The sequence below is a fragment of the Ursus maritimus genome, unplaced genomic scaffold (genome assembly GCF_017311325.1).
Source record: "Ursus maritimus isolate PB19 unplaced genomic scaffold, ASM1731132v1 scaffold_5, whole genome shotgun sequence".
In the NCBI taxonomy this organism is placed as follows: domain Eukaryota; kingdom Metazoa; phylum Chordata; class Mammalia; order Carnivora; family Ursidae; genus Ursus; species Ursus maritimus.
In genome coordinates this window covers 86,599,668-86,610,567 of record NW_024426663.1, presented here as the reverse complement: position 1 = coordinate 86,610,567, position 10,900 = coordinate 86,599,668, and the positions used below count along the sequence as shown (strand labels likewise).

Below are 10,900 nucleotides of genomic sequence, written 5' to 3'. Positions count from 1 at the left end.
TTGACTAACTATAATACAGGTACGCTCTTATTATTATTAGTAAGTGGCTATTATTACATTGGTTGTAATTTAGATTTATGAACAGCAGAATATTCTCTCTAGAGTCATTATTTATTTTCCCCCCTAAGGGAAAAGTGGGCATGACATGAACTTTAGAAGAAATTGCAACAAACACCCTATATATGAGCGACAAGTTTGCTTTTAATTACTGATGCTTTTTATTTTTTAGCTACATCATTCTGCTTTCTTATTGTTGAATATTTGTATTGATAATGAGTACTCTGGATCTTGATAAGAAAATTGTAGGGCAAAGTCTGGACTTTTGAAACTAAAATAAATAATTGGATGATTGTGGAGATGTTAATATGGTGTAGAAACCTATACATTTAGGAAACTAGTTAAAACTAAATACTAAATCAGAAAGATAAAGTGATGGATTTTAAATAATATAGCATGCATATTTAAATAAATGCTTATTATATTTTAATTTCAGCATTAAAAATTGTGCATGCTCACCCAAGTGTGCATCTCAAGCCTCTGTCAGTAGAATGTTGACGTATTTAAAGAATTCTTCTGACCCATTGACATGAGTGTATGTTCCCTAGAGAATTGGATCCATGAGACCTAACAGACAAGAAGGATGTTACAAAGCTGGTAGAAAGATTAAATTTTTGGAAAGATTAAATTTTAGAAGGTAATCGCTGATTCCTTCAATTTATTAGCTATCAAGCATTGAGTTAAAAGGCCTATAGACCTTCTTTAACAATATAACTTTAATGTAAAACATCCTCCTGTAGTTTTAAATGTTAAATATGATTTTCTTTGATATTGATTTATTAAATGCATTATAAATTTTGAATTGTTTCAAGACTTAATATTTATTGATGATTATTTTTGTTTAATTGAGTGATGTTCTTTCCCTTTATGTAGCAAAAATTTCAGGTAACTATTTGCTTAAGAAACCAGCTTCATTTATGGTACATTTCGATTTCACGCCAGGCATATGGTAAGTCTTATAAATAATGAGACTGCTTGATTTCTTGGTAATATCCAAGAGAAAGGTCATGTTAGCCACACATCCCTTGTCCCAATTCTAATTATATGTTTGGTTGTCTATGACCAACTGGTGATGGGTAGTAAGGAGGGCACGTATTGCACGGTGCTGGGTGTTAGATGCAACTAATGAATCATCGAGCCTTACATCGGAAACTGGGGATGTACCATATGGTGACTAACATAATATAATAAAAAATCATTAAATAAAAAAAAAGAATATGTGGTCCATATATAAAATGGAATATTACTCTGCCTTCAGAATGAATGATTACCCAACATTTGCAGCAACTAAGATGGGACTGGAGGAAATTATGCTAAGTGAAATTAGTCAAGCAGAGAAAGACAATTATCATATGGCTTCACTCATTTTTGGAACATGAGAAATAGCAGGGAGATTGGTAGAAGGAAGGGAAGAATGAAGGGGTGTAAACAGAAGGGGGAATGAACCACTAGAGACTATGGACAGTGATAAACAAACTGAGGTTTTCGGGGGGGTGTGAGGGATTGGGATAGGCCAGTGATGGATATTAAGGAGGGCACATATTGCATGGAGCACTGGGTGTTATACACAAACAATGAATCATGGAACACTACATCAAAAACTGATGTACTGTAAGGTGACTAACATAACTTAATTTAAAAATTAAATAAATAAATAAATAAATAAATAAATTCATGTTTGATGCTTTTCCCAACATTTTCTTTGGAAAAATTACAAAGTTATAGAAAAATGAAACTGTCATAATAATATTTATATGCCCTTCATCCACATTGACTGAATGCGCAATTTAGGCAATTAAAAAACAAAAATTTTTACTCTTTATACTTTAGGGTTTATTTTTCCACTTCCACTAAATTGACTAACTATAATAGAGGTACGCTCCTATTATTAGTAGTAGGTGGTTATTATTACATTGGTAGTAATGTAGATTTATGAAGAGCAGAATATTCTCTCTAGAGTCATTATTTATTTTTCCCCCTAAGGGAAAAGTGGGCATGATAACAACTATAGAAGAAATTGCAACAAACACCCTATATATGAGCCACAGGTTTTCTTTTAATTACTGATGCTTTTTATTTTTTAGCTAAATCATTCTGCTTTCTTATTGTTGAATATTTGTAGTGATAATGAGTACTCTGGATCTTGATAAGAAAATTGTAGGGCAAAGTCTGTACTTTTGAAACTAAAATAAATAATTGGATGATTGTGGAGTTGTTAATATGATGTAGAAACCTATACATTTAGGAAACTAGTTAAAACCAAATGCTAAATCAGAAAGATAAAGTGATGCATTTAAATATTTTAGCATGCATATTTAAATAAATGCTTAATATATTTTAATTTCAGCATTAAAAATTGTGCATGCTCACCCAAGTGTGCATCTCAAGCCTCTGTCAGTAGAATGTTGATGTATTTAATGAATGCTTCTGACGCATTGACATGAGTGTATGTTCCCTAGAAAATTGGATCCATGAGACCTAACAGACAAGAAGGATGTTACAAAGCTGGTGCAAAGATTAAATTTTTGGAAAGATTAAATTTTAGAAGGTAATCGTTGATTCCTTCAATTTATTAGCTATCAAGCATTGAGTTAAAAGGCCTATAGACCTTCTTTAACAATATAACTTTAATGTAAAACATCCTCCTGTAGTTTTAAATGTTAAATATGATTTTCTTTGATATTGATTTATTAAATGCATTATAAATTTTGAATTGTTTCAAGACTTAATATTTATTGATGATTATTTTTGTTTAATTGAGTGATGTTCTTTCCCTTTATGTAGCAAAAATTTCAGGTAACTATTTGCTTAAGAAACCAGCTTCATTTACGGTACATTTGGATTTCACGCCAGGCATATGGTAAGTCTTATAAATAATGAGACTGCTTGATTTCTTGGTAATATCCAAGAGAAAGGTCATGTTAGCCACACATCCCTTGTCCCAATTCTAATTATATGTTTGGTTGTCTATGACCAAAAAAACAAAAACAAAAACTCTGATTTCCATGTATTCTTCAATATACTTACATGCTTACGTTTATACCAATCTCAAAAAGTAGGTGAGATATTGCATTTCACAAGAATTTCTCAGGTTCTCTAGCATAAGTGGTATCAATTTTCTGGACTAATAAGGAAGGTTATAGAACTTCCTCCTCAGCAATATATTATTAACAAAATATTCCTCTTATTTTTCTAATTAAATGGCAAATATATAAACTTTAATTATGTTTGATTTCAAAAGGAGGATACTGCTGAGGTAAATAAAATGTCCATCCCCAAATAAACAAATTCTATATTCTATATGCCAAGACAATAAGTTTGATTTAAAAACTTAATGCACTGCAAAGTGTAGGGAATATGCACTATGTTATGAAGGATACATATTGATTATGGAACCCAATACATAACTAGCTTATGTGTCCATTAGGATGTTTTTGACTTATTTCTCATAATCTTTGTTACAAAAAAGGGGTCAAATTAGCAAGTGTGGGTAAAAAGAAAAATAAGTCTTTAACATAGAATTTAATGTTTATTGTCTCACACATTACTTTTTCTTTTAACAGAAAGTGTCTTTTAAAATGTAATGATTTCACTATAACATTTTCAGGAAATAAATATATAAAGATGTAGACAAATTGATACTGAGCAGTTTTGTAATTTTATGAATGTTTGAGAATTTGAGAACTGACGTGATAGATGTTTTTTGTTTCAATATTTTTAACTTTCTCATTAAATAGCTGCTGATTAGGTAATGGTATTCAAGCACTTTCTGGTTAGTATAGTAATTTTCTTTCCTAATTTTTATGATTTTAATATTATTAATGTGAGTTTGCTTTGTATTTTACTCCCAAGAATGGTAAAAAACTGATGCTGCTTGAGGAACGAGTGAAAACTTCTCCCAAGTAGTTTCACAGATCTTTATTAAATATTGCATTGAAAAAAGTGTCAAAATAATTTATTCTATGTAAATAAATATTTATGTATAATCTGTGTTACATACACTGTATTTTCTCTGAGCAAAGCTAATTAACAATTTCCATTAGACAAAATAAACGGGGATGGGAGACCATCAAATGTGACTTTAACATTTTATTTTTGCAATTATCTTCTCTTTTACAATCACATGCATGTGACTTTAAAAAAAGAAAATGGTTTCAAAAGGACAAAAAGTCCACAAAAGTATTGATTTGTAGGAGGTTAATCAAAGTTATTTTTGTAAATAGCCTTAAACATTATAATTATGTTGACTACTAATATGCATACAAATGCAATTAAAATGAAATGAGTTAGTATGGCCAGTAAGATAGAAAATTACATAATTATAATTAAGTAATATAACTAAATTATAATGTATAATATAAATGATATATATATGTATATAATTTAAAACCCCATATTTCCTTAAATAATTAGACACATGGTGAAATTTTAAATTTTAAAGGAGAGGGAATTGAATATTATGTGAGTATACTTATTCACAGATACTATCAAAGGGAGATTTTACATATATATATGGTTTTTCTTTATACTTTGCAGGCTATTTTAATTTTATTAAAGTATACTTCTGGGAAAACAAACTTTAATATTCATATCAAAATTATTATAATTAGAAATTATAAAAGCATTCCCACATTTATTTCTTATCAGAAACACTTTGTCAGTACAGGAGACACATCATTAATTCTTTCACTGAATAATCACTTAGATATATATACTATATATCTGCTAGTTGGTAACAAATATTAAAATTTACAATCTAACCACCGTGACTCAGTTTATCCTCATAGGGCTCTCTGACCTCCCTGAGGTGCGCTACCCTCTCTTCGTGGTCTTTGCCATCATCTATCAGGTCACCTTGGTAGGAAATGGGGCCATTCTCTTGGCCATTGGGACTGAGAAAAAGCTCCATACACCCATGTATTACTTTTTGGTAAATTTATCCCTCTTAGACATATTCTGCCCATCAGCTACTGTCCCCAAGATGTTGGAGAACCTCCTGACTGAGCAGCAAAGCATTTCCTTCCTTGGATGTGCTTTTCAGCTTTATTTCCTGGTGGCCCTGGCAGGGACTGAAGTCTTCCTTCTCGCTGTCATGGCTTATGACCAGTATGTGGCCATCTGCTTCATACGGTGTCTACATTCCGCCTGTCTTTTTGCAAATCCAACAGAGTTAACCAATACTATTGCGACATCCCACCAGTGATGGCCCTCTCATGCTCATCCACTTATGTAGCTGAAATGCTTGTTTTAGTGGTAGGAGGCATCCTGGTGATAAGTGCCTTCCTAATCACGTTTGTCTCTTATATCTACATCATATCCACCATTCTAAAGATCCAGTCAGTGGAAGGGAAGCACAAAGCCTTCTCCACATGTGCTTCCCACCTCCTAGTGGTCTGTCTGTTCTATGGCACAACAATATTTACCTACTGTCGGCCCTTCTCCAGTCAACACTCTCCAGCCAGAGACAGACTCATCTCCATGCTATATGGGGTTATTACCCCAATGTTAAATCCCATGATCTACAGCCTGAAAAACGTGGAGGTCAAAGAAGCACTCAGAAGGCTTCTATGTCACAGAGCATGTTTGCAGCAATTATAATATTAAAGCAGAATATATCAATGTTCACTTTAGAAAAAATTCATAGGATGAATTCATAGAATAATTTTCAGTTGATATATAGAACACATATTTATGTACTCATAGAAATTTATGAACACATGTACACTAGTTATATTTATCTATATATGCATATCTTTATATCTATCCACTAAGGTCTTAAAATTTATCATTTGAAAACAGGCATTTTCAAGAGTAAGCAGAGAACAGTTAATAATTAAAAGGCATAAACTGAGCTGCTCTTCAGTTAATGGGTATATGTTCATATCTGTATCCATACTCATACCTCTATCCCCTAAATGTTTTAGTATTTGTTTTAAATCATTATCTAATCATCTATTTATAGATCTTTCTTTTACTCGTTCCCTTATGTGATTGACTGTTTATGTTGATATATTTACATTATTAGTTCACTCTTTCTATCAATTTTAGCTTCCACTTATTCTGTATTTATAGTTATCTCTTTACTTATGAATCTATCCATTCTGTTCTACTTGCCCCTCCAAAGAGATCACTCACTTTCCAAATCTTTGGTTTAGATATCTAATTTATTTCACAATATTATCACACTTTAGCCTGAACATGGTCAAAATTAGTAGTATCATCTTACAATACACTTACACTTATACACACACACACACACACCCCTTATCAACTACTTTGCATTTTGTTACCATTTTTTTTCCAGCTATGCAGACAAAAATCCATGAAATAGACTCCACTTTGCCTTTTCATTCAATATGACTGGAAAGCAATTGTTTCTGACTGGGGATGGTTCAACCTTCACATTCCATTCCCATTTCTATCACATCTAGAAATAAAAATGTTCTCTTCATGCATTACTGCTTATGTAATACACTGCTTGAACTCTGCAGTCATGTATAATTTTCTCCACAGTTTCCCTCAACCCTGAACATCCCAATTACTTTCAAAATTTAGTCTCCAGTCAGTTGGTCACTTTTCATATAAACCCACTCTCTACAGTTCAGAATCTATTTTTCCTCTCTAGTGTTCAATGTCTTCTCTCTTTCTCTTATCTGCTCTATCCCCTTCCATTATCACTAAGTGAAGTGATAATTTCATTTTCAAACTTTACCAAATGATAGTTTTGTCATATGTACTTGTGCTGCATGAGCTAGAATAAATACTTTAACATGCCATGCTTGGTAATAATTATATCTTCCAAAATTCAGCAATAGACAAATATATCTTATACAACATTCCAGGGCTATTCATAATAGTGGCACATCACCTATCTGTTATGTGATTTTAAAGAGAGTAGGAAAATCCATATGAACCTTAATAAGGGAATGAAATAATACTATTACTTAACTATTATAAATTTGAGAGATGTTTTCTGTTTATTGCTCATTTTAGTCTCTATTGCATGTAGTATAATATAATTAGTCCACATTGCATAAAAAATCATGAATGTTGCTAGGTGAAACACCACATAAAATTAAATAATATATTTAAAATTCAATCATTTATTTTAGATACTAGCCACCATGATATTTGTTTAATGACTCACCTTTGTTTGCATGTAATGTTGATTGTCATAATGTTATATTTGTGTCACAGAAACACTTTGGGATCCAACTGAATCCTGTTGAAAACAGTGGGCATCTTGCCAAGTTCACAACAAATCAGGCCTTGGCCAACATATAAACAGGCTTTTGGGAAATGTTTAAAAAGAAAAAATAATGTCTATAATATTCTGTGCTTAATTAACGTAGAATCATTGTGATGTTAGCTTTTTCTTATTATGTGAAGAAAAATATCCCTGAAGTATAAGCCAAATAATGGGGTCTTCCAGTTTCCACAAAGTGAAGTTTTGACTGAACTACACAAAACTCAAGTTGTTAAAACCACAAATATTTAAAGTGGATAAAAGTGGTAGAAGGCATGGTCTCCTGTCCTGGGGATCTAGGTCTATCTAAATGTATGGCTGGTAGTATTTTGATGATGGCATATCTGTTTGTTTGAAGATATCATGCTGCCTTTGAGTAAACTCAGTGATCCATTTATATTTATTCCTTTCTCTTCTTTTATTTAAAAATCACAGTTATGTGAGAAAATCTGGCCAAATTACTTGACAATTTCCTGAGAAAATCCTCCGGGATGTAGTTGAAACTTTAGTGCAATGTGAATGCATAGTCAAGCTTAAAATCAGCCACCTCATTAAAATTCAAGATGCACTGGAGCATTGGCTAAATTTGTTAGATTTGGCTAACTAGTATGTCTCTAGATAACTTGACATTTTATGTTAATTACTTTCAAATTAGACTGACAGCAATCATTTATGAAACAAAACCAGAAAGATGGAGAGAAGTGTAGAAGGAAACAATAATTGCTGACAGGGAGATATAGAGGACACAGTGAATAATATAGTTAACTCTAATTCAAAAAGGCCATTATTCATTAGGATATAAGTGTTTGTGAGAGGATGACAATAGAGTGGGAGGTCATTACCGTCAGAGCAGGAGACACAGCTAACTTTCCAAATACAGAAAGAGTCACAGAGCTTAGACAAAAAGAGAAGACAAAAATTTATCCCAAATAAAAGAACAGAAATAGACCATTGCTAGAGGTCAAAGCAAAACAGATACAAGTAACATTCCTGATAGGGAATTTAAAATAATGATCAGAAGGACACATACTAGAATGGAGGAAACAGAGGAAGAAATGAGTGAGGCCCTTACCACAGAGATATGAAACAACATAGCAGAGATAAAGGGCACAACAAATGAAGTGAGAAACACACTTGAAGCAATAATGAGTAGGATGGAAGAAGCAGAGGAACAAATTAATAATCTAGAATGCAGAGTAATAATAATCAAGCTCAACAAAAGAGAGAAAAAAACATCATTACACTAAATAAGAATAGATTTAGGCAAGTCAGTAACTCCATCAGGTAACATTCATACTATATGGGGTGCATGGGTGGCTCAGTCAGTTAATTGTCTGACTCTTGGTTTTGGCTCTGGTCGTGATCTCAGGGTCGTGGGATCAAGCCCCACACCACGCTTAGAGTTTGCTTATGAATGTAGCTCTCCCTGCTTGTGCTCTGTGTCTCTAAAATGAATAAATAAATGAATTAATTAATTAATACATATTTAAGTAACATTCATATTATAGGAATCCTAAAAAAAAGAGATAAATAGGGGAAGAACATATGTTTGGGTAAATAATAGCTGAAACCTCCCCTAATCTGGGGAAGGAAACAGATATCCAGATCCAGGAGCCACAGAACTCCCATTAAAGTCAACAAAAGCAGATCCACAGCAAGACATATTGTGATTAAGTGGGAAAGATATAGTGATAAAGGGAAAAAAATGTACAAGCAGCCAGACAAAAGAAGGCAGCAACTCATAAAGGAAAACCTATAAGATTAAAAGGAGATTTTTCAAAATAAATTTTGCAAGCTGGCAGGAAGTACCATAATATATTCAAACTGCTGAGTGGGAAAAATCTGCAGCCGAGATTACTCTATCCAGCAAATCTATCACTCAGAATAGAAGGAGAGATAGAGTTTCCCAGAAATACAAAAAAACTAAAGGTATCCATGACCACTAAACCAGGACTGAAAGAAATATTAAAGGGGGCTGTTTGAATTGAAAGGAGAGAACATAAGTAACATTATAACGATAGGAAACACAAAATCAGTAACAATGAAAATTTCTATAAAAAATCACTCTAGGGAATAAACAACAACTTGATATAAAATATAACAACATACGACTAAAATGTGAGGAGGAGAGGAGTAAAGAATGGGTTCACATTTAAACACCACAAATTAATTTAGATGGCTAAATGCAAAAGATGTTATATACAAATCTAATTGTAATCATATATCAAAACCCACTAATACACATGAAAATAATAAAAAGAAATAAATTCATGCATATCACTAAATAATATGAGCAAAACATTAGCCACAAAAATGAAAGAAGGGATCAGAGAAAATTATCAGTAACAAGCAAAAAATAAATAATAAAATGAAAATAAATATATATCTCTTGATAATTACTTTGAATGTAAATGGACTAAACACTCAAATCAAAATACAAACAATGACAGAATGGATTTTTAAAAAAAGAGAAAAAAAGACCCATCTTTCTGTTGCCTACAAGATAACTATTTTTGGACCTAAGAAAGCTGTAGATTGAAAGTGAGAGTTTGGAGAACCATCTATTATGCAAATGAATGTCAAAAGAATGCTGGAGTAGTGATAACTATATCAGAAAATATAGACTTAAAGAATGTAATACTAGAAGAAGAGCACTATAGAATATGAAAGGAAGAGTTCATTAAGGGAAATATAAAAAATTATAAATATTTATGCACCTAACATAGGAGCAACCAGATGCATAAAATAGTTACTAACAATCACGAGGGAACTAGTAGATAATAATACAGTATTAATAGGGAACTTTAACACCACAACTACATCGATGGAGAGATTAAGAAGAAAAACAAGGAAACAGTGGCTTCAAATGATACATCGGAACAGATGGATTTAACAAATATATTCAGAACGTTCCATTCTAAAACAGCAGAATACACACTGTGCACAAGTGCATATGGAGCATTTCCCTGAATAGATTACATAGTAGCTGACAAAACAAAACTCAAAAATTCGAGAAGATCAAAGTCATGCCATGCACCTTTTCTGAATATAATACTATGAAAATAAAATTCGATCATAAGAAAAAATCTGGAAAGACCACAAATACATGGAGTTTAGACAACAAGCTACTAAACAATGAGTCGGCCAGCCATGTAATAAAACAAGAAATAATGTGTATGTGGAAAGCAGCAAAAGCAGTTCTAAGATGGGAAGTATATAGCAATACAGGCCTACCTCAAGAAGCAAGAAAAATCTCAAATCATAATGATTGGAGCAAAAATAAATGATATAGAAACAAAGAAACAAGAAACAATAGAACAGACCAAAGAAGAGGTGTTTCTTTGAAAAAATAAAAAATAAAATTGATAAACCCCCAGCCAGATTTCTCAAAAAGAAATGAGAAATTACCCAAGTAAATAAAATCAAAAATGAGAAATAACAACCAATATGACAGAAATACAAACAATTGCAAGAGTTCATTATGAAAAATGTATGAATATATGTCAATAAATTGGAGAATCTGGAAGAAATGTATGAATTCCTAGACATATAAACTAGCAAAGCTGAAACAGGAAGAAATAGAAAACCAATAACCAG

The 10,900-nt window shown here is 32.1% G+C and overlaps 1 protein-coding gene across 1 annotated transcript in view; it reads left to right on the top strand.

The window, feature by feature from the left end:
• The window catches only part of LOC121100819 (olfactory receptor 1020-like), a 25,231-nt gene extending 19,576 nt beyond the window's left edge, over positions 1-5,655 (top strand). The window contains 2 exon segments of the mRNA XM_040622734.1: positions 4,787-5,177; positions 5,180-5,655. Coding sequence (XP_040478668.1) covers positions 4,787-5,177; positions 5,180-5,655 — 867 coding nt within the window.
• The last annotated feature ends 5,245 nt before the right edge of the window (positions 5,656-10,900 follow it).